General features: G+C 39.7%; 1 protein-coding gene across 5 annotated transcripts in view; it reads left to right on the top strand.

Annotated features, from left to right (window-relative positions):
- EFL1 (elongation factor like GTPase 1) overlaps nt 1–14,288 on the top strand; it is a 132,478-nt gene extending 118,190 nt beyond the window's left edge. For all 5 annotated transcript variants that reach the window (XR_010151468.1, XR_010151469.1, XM_510546.7 and 2 more), the window contains 2 exons: nt 5,482–5,666; nt 13,960–14,288. Coding sequence is in view for 3 of the 5 variants with exons in the window: in XM_510546.7 (XP_510546.4) it covers nt 5,482–5,666; nt 13,960–14,148 (374 nt within the window). In the remaining 2 variants the exon portion in view is untranslated. The remainder of the gene's footprint in view (nt 1–5,481; nt 5,667–13,959) is intronic.
- Nucleotides 14,289–15,775: the final 1,487 nt, after the last annotated feature.

The following is a 15,775-nucleotide window of genomic DNA, read 5'->3' as shown; positions in this document are numbered from 1 at the left end:
ATTTCTAGTTGGTTTTATAGGAACTGCTGTTCAGCATGACCTTCCTTTTTTTTTTTTTGTTTTGGAGACAGGGTCTCACTCTGTCACCCAGGCTGGAGTACAGTGGCGCAAACATGACTCACTGCCACAGCCTCAACCTCCTAGGCTCAAAGCGCTCCTCCCACCTCAGCCTCCAGGAAGCACAGGCATGCCACCATGCCCTGCTAACTTTTTAATGTTTGTGGAGACGGAGTCTCACCATGTTGCCCAGGCTGGTCTCCAACAGCTTGACCTCTCAAATCCTGGACACTTGGTTGGTTTAACACAATTTGCATTTCAAGTCCTAGCCAGGCGTGCGAGCGTATGCCTATAGTCCCAGCTGCGTGGCTGAGGCAGGAGATCGCTTGAGCCCAGGAATTCAAATCTAGCTGTGGGAACATAACAAGAACCTCTATCTAAAAAATAAAAAAATTGGGGTCCTTGCCCAGTTATCTTGACTGTGTCACAGTATTTGTTTCCAGCCAACTTCATGTCAACTTTGGATTTGATCATTGTGCCTTCTTTTTTAAGTCACTGATTATAATAGTAAGAGGTGCTAGCAGACTCACTAAGGACATCTTTCCACAGTGGGTTTGACGTGTTAACATCAATTATCTATAAACTTGTAGCTGATCTATCTATATAGTAGCAACCAGCCTACGTTCCCCACTGTGTCTGCAGCATGCTTTATCTCCTATTTGATTGAAGCCCATCTGTATCCTGTCAACCACGTTGGCCTGATTCAGCAGTCTTATAGCTCTGTGACAAAAGGAAGAGGTTAGTGTGACCTGGTGTATAAGAATAAGTACCTACCAATTTATTTGTGCGTGTGTTTTTAATTAAAGTTAGTACATAAGTGTTACCAACAATAACAAATCACAAGGTGAAAGAACGCTCTTTCTCCTTGGAATCCAACTTTATTTCCCATTTTCTTTTACAACCCTTGTCCATAATAGTACATTTTGCATAACTGTAACCTTATGATAGAAATAATGTAATATTTTGCTTTTTAGGTTTATTATTTATTTTATAGGCATGCTTTCATTTGGCTACTTAGAATTCATAATTTTCATTTTAACCTCTGTGTGTAATCTTATCAATAGGATATGATACAGTTTACTTATTATTCTGAAATTGGAAATTTGCATTGTTTCCTGATTGTTTACTGTTAAAGAAAACATTGCTGTGGACAACTACTCCCTTTCCTAAATTCTGAAAAAAACAACATACCTTTAATCACCAAACTTCTAGCTTTCAAGACTGTAGAATACAGGTTAATCTTAATATTATCGAAGAAGAAAATGTATATATGAGAATCCATAGGGCCATAAAAGAACAGATAATGTTCACCCAAATGGTAAAGAGACTTTTTTGAGCTTGGGTATTAGAGAAGACTTCATGGAACAAGTAATTTTTGAATGGGCCTTGAATGATGAAAAGGATTTGACTATAGGGTTGGACTAAGAGTATTCTAGGTTGAAGAAACTGTGAGCTTAGAGTTGGCAAAACCTCAAATGGTTTTGCCTGTGGACAGTGAGTGATATACCTTGGCTTGGAGAGGCTGTGCCCTGTGTACTCCAGAATCTGGCAGTTAGAGAAGCTGAAGGGGTGGGTTACTGCCTTGAATACAGGCTGAGATATTTATAGTGTAGTCATTAACGGTTGAGCACTGATCAAAACTGTTTTAATTGATTAACCTTTTTGTTGCTGGTTTTTTCCTTGATGAATTCCTCTTCCCTGGTTCCTTTCATACGGTAGGGTACTCTGGTACCTCCTTCTTTCACTTCCTTCCTGCCTCCATCCCTCCCTCCCACAGGGTCCTGCCCAGTCACCCAGGCTGGAGTACAGTGGCACAATCATAGTCCACTGCAGCCTCCAACTCCTGAGCTCAGATGATCCTCCTGCCTTAGTCCCCCAAGTAGCTAGGACTGCAGTTGCACACCACTACACCTGGCTAATTTTTAAATTTTTTTAGAGACAGGGTCTTGTTTTGTTACCTAGGCTGGTCTCAAGCGTTCCTCCCACCTCTGCCTCCCAAAGTGCTAGTATTACAGTGATGAGCTGCTGTACTCAACCAACTCTGATCTTTATTTAAGTGACTGAACAAACGAGTGATCATGATGGAACAGATATCCAGTGGAAAGGGTATGAAAGTATTTGCAGTCAAGAGCCACATGATCAGAAATTCTTATTGATATGGCTGTGTTAATTTCTCAGTGATGACAATGGCACATTTAGGGTCTTTGAATGCATCCAAGCATTGAACACACCTATCATGAGAACCAAGTGTGTTTGGAAGGTTTTATAATAGTATTTTCCTATGCTTGGTGATCCATAACTATGCCCCAGTATCAACATATAGTTTTCATGGAATTAAAATTGAATGGATCAAAATTACATGTTAACTATATTCAGTTTCAATTACAATTATTGATCTAAGCCTGCTGGCATGACCCATGCAGCAGCAGTCAGGCAGCTTGTCCCCACTGGCCCCTTATTCGTGGTCTGTTTGCCCCATTTTCCTCATTCTTTTGTTTTATTGTTTTATTCTATTGTTTTATTGTTTTGTATTTACTTCCATAAACTACCTTCAAACGTTTCTTTTTTGTTTTTTGTTTTTTGTTTTTTTTTGGAGACCGAGTCTCACTCTATTGCCCAGGTTGGAGTGCAGTGGCACGATCTCAGCTCACTGCAATCTCCACCTCCCAAGTTCTCCTCCAAGCGATTCTCCTGCCTCAGCCTCTGGAGTAGCTGGGATTATAGGCACGCAGCACCATGCCCAACTAATTTTTGTAGTGTTAGTGGCGATGTGGAGACCATATTGGCCAGGCTGGTCTCGAACTCTTGACCTCAAGTGATCCGCCTGCCTTGGCCTCCCAGAGTGCTGGGATTATAGGCATGAGCCACCGCTCTCCTGGCCCTTAAAACATTTCTTCGAATGAGATAGGGGAGTAAAGATTACTAGTTCACACATGTTAGGTGTTATGGTAAGATTTCTTTTCTATATATCTCAGACAAATAATATATAACTAAAAGGGATCACTAATGAAAATAATAATCATTCTGCTGTTTTGGGACCTTTTCAGACTATACTTGAAGTATTGTTTTTCATTTCCGGGTACCAAATACCAAGAGGGATGTAAATAAATCATAGTAGTTCAAGTAGGAGAGTGGCCACGATAAAACAGGAAATACAGGTCTAGTCACAGCAAGATTGGCCTGGAAAAGTGAACATGAGATAGCTGTGTTTGAGTAGCTTACAGGGTAATTTGTGGGAGAGGGATTAAACTTGTCCCATGTGATAAAAACTAGGACTGATGGTCAGAAACTTCAGGGGAACATATTTGGGACTCAAGAATTGTCAGCTGTTACAGTTATCCAAAGATGGAATGGGCTACCCTGGGAGAAAATGAGTTTTAGAGTATACAAGGAGAGCTTAAACAGCTACTTTAGTAGAACTTCTTGACCCTCAAGTTTCCTTTTACCCCACTGTTGTGTGATTCTGTAACTATGAGGTTTCTGGTATGAATGACAGGGGGAAATAGTTGGAATGGGGAGAATGGAGTTGCCTTTTGAAGTAGATAATATATTCTTAGACATGTTAAATTTGAAAGGAAGTTGGCTTCCACAGCAGAGATGCCCTGGCATCCATTGTAAAGTGGTATTGGAGATCCAAGGAGAGGCCTGGCTTAGAGATGGCCTTAGGAGTCCCAAGCATAAAATTAGTTAATTTAAACCACACAAATTATAAATTAATTGTCTCGCTGAGTGGAGAGTTTGTTCAAAGAGTATGAAGCCTCAAAGAATACTCATAAGAAGAAGTTCAGGAGATACTGAAATAAAGAGAATGATGGTCAGAAGGCCAGGAGTGTAAGGAGAATAATACTAAGATTGGAGACAGTCGGCAGAGTAGACATTAATCAGTAGCTTCAAATACCACAGAGAAATCACAGAGAATGGAAATTGGGGAAAAAAAGCATTTAGGTTAGGAATATGAAAATTATTGTGAAATTTCAAGGAAGCAGTTTCCTGAAGCAACCAGGAGAGCTAGATGTTAAAGAAAGAGCACATAGTGAAGAAATGAGAAGCTACCTGTTTAAGAGATGTGAGGAAGCAAGGAAGGAGAGAATGTAGTAGCTAGCTGGGGAAGTAGACAAGAGGAAAGGGGGTGCCTTTCATTACGAATGGAGTGTTAATTTGTTTTTAAGCTAAACCTAAACATGGTGAAGGCTCATCAGAGATTTTAGTTTAGGTTTTTTCCTTGAGGCATTGTGACACAATAGATTTTCTGCCATTTGTTTCCTATTTCCGTTCCTAATAACCGCCACTAGGGGGAAATCTGAATCAGAGAGAAAAGTTTGGAAGTCAGACATTTTGGCTTTGTGTCGTCAGTTTCTAGTTTAAAAAATAAATAAATAAAGGTAAGTGGGTAGCAGACACTCCAGACTCATCACCTTGGCAGTTAGGAGAGAAGGGTCCAGGACTCAATGGTGGTCAAAGGATACTTTAGCCCTGCTTAGCAGCAGTGTTGTAAATGTTTAAGGATAATATATGCAATAGATCACTTATGTAACTAAAATTATTTTTTAGTCAGCAGGTGAAAGAGAAGGCTTTAAAGAGAGTATCTGCTGGTTACAGCAAGTCCTTCATGATTGTCTGTGATTTTCAATGTATCTCTATTCTTTGCAGGGTCTGTTCTCCTTACTAGTTGAAAGGATACATTGCATACCCAGAGACACTCATACAGAACACCAGTCAGAGGGGAAGATGTTTCCCTCCTGAGTGTGAGGCAGAATTGTGCCTAAAGACGAATTGAAAGAGTCATCCAAGAGAATTTGCTAGTGGAATTGTTGTGCTGTGGCACTAGAAATTGTTACCAGACCTTAAAGATTCCAAACCTATCAGTTTTCAGGGGAATAAAACACTTAATACTCATACCACTTAAATATTACCAGTTTAAGAAAACTATGAACAAATATTTATGTGTGTGGTTTTAATTTTTGGTATAAAAATGCCAGTTGCTTGCCTACTAAGCCCAAATAGCCTATGCCATCTTAATTATCATTGCCATGTCAATAAGGTCTCAAAATTATTAAAATATTTTAATATTTATGAAGCCCAGTCACTCATCTCATTGGATTTCAGACCCAAAGATAGCTTATAGGTGAAACTGCATTGAAAGGTCCTTTTACAAATCTTCTCATGCTGTTTTGTGGAGTTTGTCTATGAGCAGTGTAGTTTGGGGTGATTTAACTTTTTGTTATTTTTTGTTTCCAATTTTTCTATAAATCTCATGCTTTTTAAATAAACACTTAAAAAGTGTTCCTTGCTTTTGTAAATCAACATTATTGAGAACAAATTTAATCATTTATGGATTGTTACAGAGTATATGGGTAATCATGTCTTGGTGTGGCTCAAGCCATATGACTGATCCATGATTTTAAAAGATTTATGGTTTTACAGGTCGAGTCTATGCTGTCTTGTCAAAGAGAGAAGGTCGGGTACTTCAAGAAGAAATGAAAGAAGGGACAGACATGTTCATCATCAAGGCTGTGCTGCCTGTTGCTGAAAGCTTTGGTTTTGCTGATGAAATCAGGAAGAGGACAAGTGGCCTGGCCAGCCCACAACTAGTATTCAGCCATTGGGAGGTAAAAATCCAAGTTCCCATTCATTCCTTCCTTCTCATCTATGGATACATTCCCTACCGAGGAGGCCAAGAGTAGCAAACAACACAGATCATGCCATTTGGCCTTCCTATGGCTCAACTCAGTCAAATGGACAGGAGAAAGCAAATGGCTTTTTCATCCAGATTGAATGAGCCTGAGATCATCTGTGGTTTATAATAAACACACACACACACACACACACACTCTCTCTCTCTCTCTCTCTCTCTCTCATTTGTCCTTTTTATTCAATATAAAATTTAAGATGCTGAAAATTTAATCCTTTTTTCATCCAAATATATATTTTAGATTTTTAAAAGAAAATCACAGACCTTTTGAATGTGAAATTTTAAGAATATTTTCTTCTAGGGGAAAAAAAATATCTCCAGTAATTAGAGGGGAACAGTTACACTTCTTGCAAGGGGTAGCTTTAAATTATTATGTATTGTATATTCTTCAGTCCCCATTATGGAGATTCAAGGTTTCTGTGGCTTTCAGGTGTTGTGGAATGAGAACGGAACGAAATGGCTACTCAGAACCCTTCATTGTCAGTGTAGGTAAAGGTAGGTGAAAAGGCAAACCTTATCTGTAATCAGAAAAGAAAACTTAACAGATCCACATTGCTGAGGAGAGAAGGAAAGATTGTGAACACATTGTTAAGTCACAGAAAAAAGAATAACAAGTGGCAAAGATAAGGTCAGACCAGCCGTCCTGAACATATCTGTAAAGGAAAAGTAGACATTAACCAGCTAAGAAGAAGGACGCTCAATCAGAAGGTGCCGCATGAGAAAAGGCTGGTAAAAGCAAACTGCAGGGCATGTGCAAAAAACAATTTACTTTTCAAGAAAAAGCCTAAGGTCAGGAATCAAATTGTAAACTCAAGGATATAAGTAGAAAGATTGTTTTAAGAAAGCAGTTTTTGTTGTTATTGTTTACAGGGAATTGAAATAACTTCACATTATTCCCTTTTACCATGGAGGCTTGTAAGGTAATGGAAGAACCATTGACTTTGGAGTCAGAGAGTCCTGGTTTCAAATATTCTTCTATTTATTTGGACAAATCATGGACCCTCCCTGAGTTTTCTTCACCCCTAGGTCAAATATCTAACCTAGTGCCTGACATTGTGGCTGACCAGCCCTTGCTGATGCGAAGATTGTTTCCTTGTGGTTCGTTCTTGAGTCTACACCACATTCATTTTGGCTTGCTCTCAGCGGTGTGGCATTCATTGCACAGGGCTTCACACAGATAATCCATGGGTTTTTTTTCTTAAACTCTATTTCAGCAAAACTCATGATTTAGCTTCAATGCTAAGCTGTTATCTTTCTCACTTTCTTTAGCCTAATGGGTCCATTTTTCCAGAACACTTTAAGAAGAGTTTAAATTTAGAAGAGAATGGAAAATGAGAATAGTTGAGGGAGAATTTTCTTTTTAAAATGAAATTTATAATCAAGTGAATCAGTGAAGTAAAGAAGGGTGGCACTTTAGAAAAATTGACTTTGGACAGGGCAAATTTGATTTTAATTCAGCAAGTTCATATCATCTAAATTGATGCAAGTGAAGTTGCTAGCCCAGAGCAAGCCATTGTGTCTGCTTTTCCTTTAAAAAAAAAAAAAAAATCACATTCTTAATGCTTGACAGAACCAAGGTTAATGCTATGATTTAGGTTACATTTTTTTGGTCAGTACAAACTCTAGGTTTTAACAGTAATTTACTATGAATCTTTTCTTGACTTTTGCATATTTCTCTGAAAACTTAATGGTGTTTTGATGGCTTTGCTGGCTTATATCTGATGAGATATTGCTGAATTTCATTATGTAGAAAACAGTACCCCCCAAACATTTATTTTTTAATTCCTGTGCTTGTGGGTAGTAATTTCTCATTTATCCAAAATTCTAGCTTTTTAGTTTTGGTTTTGGTTTTTGACATTCAACTTTTACATAAGAACACAAACCAAGTAAGAAATATAAGGGATGGGTTTTAAAAGGCAGTGCCTGAAAAATAGAACTATGTCTGTAGTGCAAATGTATTACTGATGGTTCTAATGAAAAAATCATTACAGCATCCTCTACGACAGGTTTTAGTGACCAGATGTGTGATTACAGAGCAATACAGCTAAATGATATTTAGAACCAGAGAGATTCAGTCCACTTCAACCTAATGACCTTGAGACGAAGAATGCTTTCTTCATTGGCGTTACTGTTGCTGCAAACTGCCTTCAGAATTCACAAGTCATGCTTCTGAATATCTTAGAGATGAGAAGTCATCCATCTCATGAAGATGGCCTTGATTAACACTTGTGCATAAAACTGGGTTATAGTATGTTTGATCAGAACAAAGAAGATGTAGGTTAAGTAATCACTGGGATTGTCTGTAAATGCAGATCCCAAATAGGCATTCAGAGCTGTTGTAATGGCATCATTATTGGAAGAATGATTCATTTGAATTCGTATATTCAATTTTTTGTTTTAAAATCTCATCATTTGACAGTCTTATCCTCAAAAGTGATTTTTATAAAGCTTTTTTTTTTTTTTAGAAAAATGTATAAAGTTCCCTTCATTTCTTAGTTGTCAGATATATTAGTTAGGAAGCAGGTAAGACTGCTCTAATAAAGGGATCCCAAAATATAGTGGCTCAAATAAGGCAGAGATTATTTCTCTTTTGAGTCTAAGGAGGCAGACTAGGGCTGACATGTGACTCACTGTGGTAGGAGCCCAGGCCCATTCTGGCTTGCTGCCTTTCTCAACACTTAGCTCCCACTGATTGTCCAAAGTGGCCGTTCTACCTCCCGCATCACATCTGCATTCCGGCCAATAAGAATAGGGATGAGGAAGAGTAAGATATACTCCTTCCCTTTAAGGACACAAACTGAATCTTGCACACATCACTTCACCCTCATGCCAATGCCCAAAACCAGTCATCTGACCACATCTAACAAGGCCCCACCTAAGAAGGAGGCTGGGAAATGTAGTCTTTAGGTCTATGGCCTAGTGTCTGTTTTGATAAATAAAATTTGTTGGAATACAGCTGTACCCAATCATGTATGTATTTTCTATGGCTGCTTTTAAGCAGAGTAAAGTAGCTATGATAGAAATAATATATGGCCTGCAAAGTCTAAGATATTTACTGTCTGGCTCTTTATAGGAAAAGTATGCCCCCACCTTCGGACTCTAGGTGGCTATATGCCTACCTGAAATATCTATTACCAAAGAAAGGTAGAGAACAGATATTTAGGGACAACTAGTATAAAAACAGCAAGATTTTACCAAATAGGCAGTTTTTGTTACCTGAAAGCCTTGATGGTTGTCCGTCTCCTTTATCCTTCAGAAATTAAAAAAAAAAAAATCTTAAAATTGATCTTATACATGTAATACTTTTTAAAAAAAATATTACTTTCTGGCTTAGCTACATCTCGTTATTAAAAATAAGTCTCTTAAATAAATAACTTGAGAGAAAAATATTCTCAAGAAAAGTTTTGCCCCAGTTTTGTACCATCCTTCTGCCATGTCCTTGCCACCTGTCGTGGTCCTGTTCCCAAAAGCTTCAAATCTTTGAAATCTTAAAAACTACATTATAATTAAATGTCATTGATCTGATATATTTTGGCTGTCTTGGTTTTTCCCCCATAGTTAGGTTTAGAAATAACACAGTTGTTGAGATATGGCTTCTCACTCCAAGGCACTTCTTTTCATTTGTATTCTACCACACCATATAATTTACAATCAAGAGCTTTTGAGAGAAAGTGCTTCAAAAAATAGAGAAAATAAAATTACAGGCATTTTTCCATGAGGAAACCTTTGAAGTCAGCAATCTCATAATTTCTCTTTCTATGTTTTACCCTTCTATGAAAAAGGAAGAAAAGGAGCTAATAACAGACACAGAAAGAAAAAATATTACCAACCAGTGCTGTTGTACATGTATGTCAGCATAACCTCAAGATTCATCGCTTATTACTGAGATTACCCTGAGGGGTGGGCTAAAGTTCATACCGGGTGAAGTGATTACAATAGCACCAAACAAGCTTATTTTGGACATGGTATTTTCCACCTGCCAGCAGTAATCATCGTGAAAACTGGGCAAAAAATTGAAATGGAGCACCCAGAGCTTTTTCCTTCTAGGCTTTCTTTTCCCTTAATGCCTAGGGCAACAGTTTGCACTTGGGTGCCTTCTTATGATTAGAAAATGGCATCCCCTTCAGGCTGTTGAATTGCAAAAATACATTCTCACTCTAGGCCGATGAATTCTGGGTGAGGCAGTGAGGAAAAAAAAAAAAGCACCTTTTTCTTCAGTTTGATATCAAGCCCCTCTCTGTGGCCTGGAGGGTCCTTTCTGTAGAGCACAAGCTGGACAACCATAAAAGGGTAGCCTTGTCTTTGCTCCACTAAGGAAATTCAAAACCAGCCTCGAGCACTCGAGTGTTACTCCATCTTCCCTGTTCTCAGAGTTTGTTGGGTATGTTGAGGCAAGTGGCTTCAGGCTGTCCACACAGATGCAGGAGTAGTGAAGATGTCTTCATACAGTCATATGATATTGGGACTTTTAACATTCCATCCTTACAAATAGAAGAACCCAGGTATAAATGGTTCAAAATAAGCTGCCCAAGATCGCACAGCTAAGCAAGTAGGGAACTGGCATTGAAGGGAGACTGCCTGGCTCCAGAGCCAGTGCAGTTGACCCTCACACCACGTTAACTCTGGCCTCAGTGCCTGCTCCTGATTCAGTGAAGTGCCAACCCCCGACTCCTCACTCTCTGGGTTTGATTCCACACAGACTCACTTGGTTCTTCTCGCTCATTGCAGTCTCTCTGCCTGTTTCCTCGCATATGAGGAAACAGACACCACCCCTCTCACCCTGTCCTCACACCAGCAAAGCAGAATAACCAATTCTGAAAACAGTTTGTGTTTCTTATGAATGTTGAGAATTTTACCTCCAGACAAAAGAGAATTATAACTTGTGGCCGGGTGTCTTAAAAAGAATTTGTTAAAAAAATTACAATAGTTTTTTTCCATAGGAAGTTACCAAAAAATATGTACAAGGAGGTCCTATGTGCCATTCACCCCTCCTTCCCCAATGTTAACATCTCTTACAGTACATTGACATTGATACACCCATAGCACTTGTTCAGGTTTCACCAGTTATAATATATGCACTTGACTTAGCTAGTACCATTGTGCAATTTATGTTTGGATAAACTCAGTCTTCATGGCAGTCTGCAAACATGGCAAAGGGCAGGCTTTGGAGCCAGACAAATCTAGGATATGCCAGGTGCTTTACCATATGACTTTCATATAATATCTTCTTCAGTCTTCACAACAACCCTGTATCAGTTGATAGATTATGAGTGTTTTCAGCCGCAAGAACCATAATGCCAGAATAGTAATTGTTTAAGCAAGTAGGGCTGGTACCATGGCTCAGGGACACCATCAAAGATGCAGGCTCCCTTTCTTCTGCTCTGTATATTCATGGGAGTTTGTGTGTCTGTAGTGCTATAGAAGTGTATTACATATGTAGCTTTATGTAATCACCTATCCCTTCCTCATGTTATCCTTATGAGGTATAATCATAACAAGCTCCATCTGCCTGCGACAAACAGACCTAAAATCGCTCATTGCATACTCTTCAGTCAGCCACATAGCCCTCGTAGTAACAGCCATTCTCATCCAAACCCCCTGAAGCTTCACCGGCGCAATTATCCTCATAATCGCCCACGGACTTACAAGATACAGAATTGTTCCATCACCACAGGCTCCCTCATGCTCCCCCTACATAGCTACACCTACCCTCACACTGGGTGGGTGGCTTTTGACCAGTCAGGCTGTTTTGAGTGGCAGCCACTTTCCCTCCGTTCCTCCTGCCCAGGCCCTGAGCCCATACTGACTCAGCCCTGCTAGTATCGTGTTGACATTGTTTGCTGGTGAATGATCTGGAATGAGCCTTTCTATCCTAGGCCCAGTGGCTAGTGAATCAGAATTGAGTCTCTGGGACTGTTGTGCCCACAAAATTATAGCACAAACCCTCTGACCCAGAAGAACCCCCTCAGATGACCAAGTCCACAGGACTGCGCTTCCTCCCCACTCCTTCTTAACTGCAGTTTCTCGTCTAAATTCCATCCATTCGCCCTTGTCTGCCACTCTGCCTACCCACCCCCCCCACCCAATTCCTGGACCTTGTCTCCTTTTCTGCCCCTTGTTGCCCAACCTCTAACTGGGCTCCCACTTCAAGACACTCCTTAGACTTGCTGTCACCCACCAGAATTATTACTCTAGTGCTGATAATGCCTCTGTGCCCCCCTGGCTGCTCTCACTTCTACTGTCTGCCCTTTCCTTCCGGGGACTCTTTTTTGAAAGGATATTTCTAGTTCTTTTGTTGAGTGTCCATGAGAGGTAATATGTTTTAAAGTCTGTCCAACAGAGGCTTTTTTTGGTTCGCTGATAATGGTTTATTTAACTAGATAAAGACGTGTAGGCTCACACTGAGGCTCCTTAGCACTCTGAAGGACTTCATTGTGTCCCGGCAACTGCTGTTGCTGATGCGAAGCGTCTCGTTGGTCTGATTCATGTTCTTCTCTAGATCTGGCTTTTCTCTCTGATTTTCTCTGTACCTGCCTCAGCACCAGGACACAGGCAGCTGCTTTGTTTCCAACCTTTGTTCAAGAGCAAGAAGCACAGTTGTGGTTTACACCTCCCATTCTATAGTGTCTAGTGGGTCAGAATCGAGCCTCAGGAGATGCAGGTGCCCACAGATTTCCAGCATTTCAACACTGTCACAAGGGGTGGATTATTTTATTATCTTGGTCCAGACTCAGTGAGGTTTTTCCATCTGAAGACTCTCATCCTGTTCTCTGTTTTTTGGTTTTAGAACTCCTGTTAGATATACCCTATACATACTTGATGGCTCTTGACTTTCCTTTGAGACTTTTTTTTTAATCTCCATCTCTCTGTGCCATATTCTGTATTCAGGGAAATTTCTTTAAGTCTGTCTTTTTAAAAATAATGTACTGAGGTGAAATTCATACAACATAAAATTGAACTTTTTTTTTCTTTTGAGACAGAGTTTCACTCTTGTTGCCCAGGCTGGAGTGCAATGGTGTGATCTCGGCTCACCACAACCTCCACCTCCTGGGTTCAAGAGATTCTCCTGCCTCAGCCTCCCAAGTAGCTGGGATTACAGGCATGCACCATCAAGCCTGGCTAATTTTTTGTATTTTTAGTAGAGACAGGGTTTCTCCATGTTGGTCAGGCTGGTCTCAAACTCCTGACCTCAGATGATCCACCTGCCTCGGCCTCCCCCAAACTTGAACATTTTAAATAAACATTTTGCTGCATTTTTCCCATTCACAATGTCATGCACCCACCACCTCCAGAAAAAAAAATTAAAAATTAGCTGGGCATGGTGGCATGCACCTGTAATCCTAGCTGCTTGGGAGGTCAAGGGAGGAGGATCACTTGAGCCCAGGAGATTGAGGCTACAGTGAGTATGATTGCACCACTGCCCTCCAGCCTGGGCAACAGAGCAGAACTCTGTCTCTTAAATAAAAAAAATATGTAATAATAAAAAGAGTGTAGTTACATGTGTTGATCTTTGTTGAGGTTGAGGACAAAGGCAAAATATTGATGGCAAAGACATTAACATTCAGATATATCCTAGCAAAAATGAAAGCTTTTTAAAATTATATTATGAAAAATTAATAGTTTTCTTTCTTCCTTAGTGTTATGAACTGGCGCTATGAGCAAAGAATAATAATGTATGTTACAAGTTTTGTTGAATCTACTTCCATTTGTTCACACCTCCCATGATTCTTCATACTTTTTTTTTTCTTTTTAAGTTGGAGCCTCACTCTGTCGCCCAGGCTGGAGTGCAGTGGCATGATCTCAGCTCACTGCAACCTCTGCCTCCCGGGTTCAAGTGATTCTTCTGCCTCAGCCTCCCTAGTAGCAGGGACTACAGGCACATGCTGCCCCACCCAGCTAATTTTTGTTTTTGTTGTTGTTGTTGTTGTTGTATTTTAGTAGAGACGGGGTTTCACCATGTTGTCCAGGCTGGTCTCGAACTTCTGAGCTCAGGCAATCCACCTGCCTTGGCTCCCAAAGTGCTAGGATTACAGGCGTGAGCCACCACACCCTGCCGATTCTTCATACTTATTACCATTCCTAGCAAGCTTAGCTGTTCATTGCCTAACTTTTTTTCATTAGCTAAGACTATATAAATTGGGAAGCTCAGTGAATAAGGTTTGAAATTAAAAATGCCTAACCTTGCACATTCTGTCATCTTCTTTTACAAGATCATTCCCAGTGACCCCTTCTGGGTGCCAACTACTGAGGAGGAATACTTGCACTTTGGGGAGAAGGCTGACTCTGAGAACCAAGCCCGGAAGTACATGAACGCGGTACGAAAGCGGAAGGGGCTTTATGTGGAAGAAAAGATTGTGGAGCATGCAGAAAAGCAGAGGACACTCAGCAAAAATAAGTAGCTACCTACTACTGGTGGATTCTTTTCCTTATAGTGAATTTAAAAGTATCATCAAGGGTTTAATATTGGGAAAATTTCTTTTTGCCACGTTATCTCTGTTTATTCACTTTCAATAAAGTTGATCCATATAAATATTTTAAAGAGGATGTTAGAGAACATGTTTTCCAAGTGTGTTTTTAATTGGTTCTGGTTCAAGGCAAGAAGTTATAAATATTGCAGTGATGATTTATGACTGCCCTGTGTATAACCCCCAGCAGTAAGACGTGTGGTCAGGGCTACCCTCTTGGTGGTGGGGAGGTGATGTGCAGACCCACAGTGGGCAGTCTCCTCTGCACTGAGCGGCCACTCCGGGGCTCACACTGTCTCTGCCTGTCATCACAGTGTCATAATTCTGAGTACATCCTCCACATAAACATCATGTGTGAATTTCGGAGTGGAAACATTTCATATTTAATCAGTGAATCAGAGCATTTAACATTGTTTGGAGAGACCGCATACTTGAGAGAGCAGCTGCTTTTTAGTTAAACCAAGTCACTGTTACAGCTCATCCATCTTATGGTGTTGTCTAGCAAAACAGTATCATGTTCAATAGTTAGCCTGTAAATCTTCTGCTTTTACACCCACTCATAAATTTTATCATTCCTATTTAAATCAGTGTTAATGGGAGTTATCCCTATACCTTTTTCTTTTTTTAAAAAAAAAAGGTAAATTTCTATAATTTTATTTGCTATTTCCTTTTAGCCTTACTTAGCTAATGTGCATGAGGTTATGGCTTTATTGTAAATATTTTTTCTAAATCTCAGTTGCCTCCTTCAGGATGATCTTCATTTAAGGAGCAAATGCAGTTCAGACAAAAATAGATTTTATATTTTTTGATGTTGCATAATAATTTTTATAGCCACTTAAAAGAAGGATTCCTTTTCATAGCATAAAATTATCAGACCAGACTTTGTTTTTGAAATACTTTAATGGGTTTTCTTAATAAACTAGGTCATTTTTAATACTAGTTGTAGACATTTTATCTCTAAATCTTCAGGGCCCTGGCATAGCTGGTCAAATCTAATTGGCCTAGACTTTGGGGAAAATGTGACTGGATAATTCACTGTCTGTTTAATTTCAACAGATAATAATATATGAGTTAGTTTAGGAGAGTTATATCATCTATTGGTTTATTTGAAAACTTTGATAACATAGGAAAAACTAGCACTTCGATTTATAGCATTTGTAAATAACATCATTCAAACTGCCAGATGTGCTATAAAATGTATACTTAGATCAGCACATTTTGCATTTAATAGAGAAAAGAGGCATAACCCAGAAAAAGTTGGAGAAAAAGTTGCTCTTTCTGCAGTCTGTTGGGCCCTGACAGATGTGCCAGTGTGGGGGAAGTGACATGTCGAGTTGATAGATTGTCTGTCTTCCTTCTCCACGTTTGAGGGAGATAATAATGAGCAGGAAAGTGGCCACAAAGAGGCAGACCAAGGGATAGAGCCAATCTACCATCTAAATAATCTACCTTATTGTGTAATTCATGCCGAGACCTCAGTCATTGAAATCCTGTCCCCTTCTGTGACAGCATAGTAAGACTACGTTTGTACTGTGCCCAATGCCATGTCCAAACCCTAGCC

Source organism: Pan troglodytes, chromosome 16 (assembly GCF_028858775.2).
Source record: "Pan troglodytes isolate AG18354 chromosome 16, NHGRI_mPanTro3-v2.0_pri, whole genome shotgun sequence".
Taxonomy (NCBI): Eukaryota; Metazoa; Chordata; class Mammalia; order Primates; family Hominidae; genus Pan; species Pan troglodytes.
Note: the sequence above shows the minus strand (reverse complement) of the source record. Positions and strands in the feature narration are given on the sequence as shown.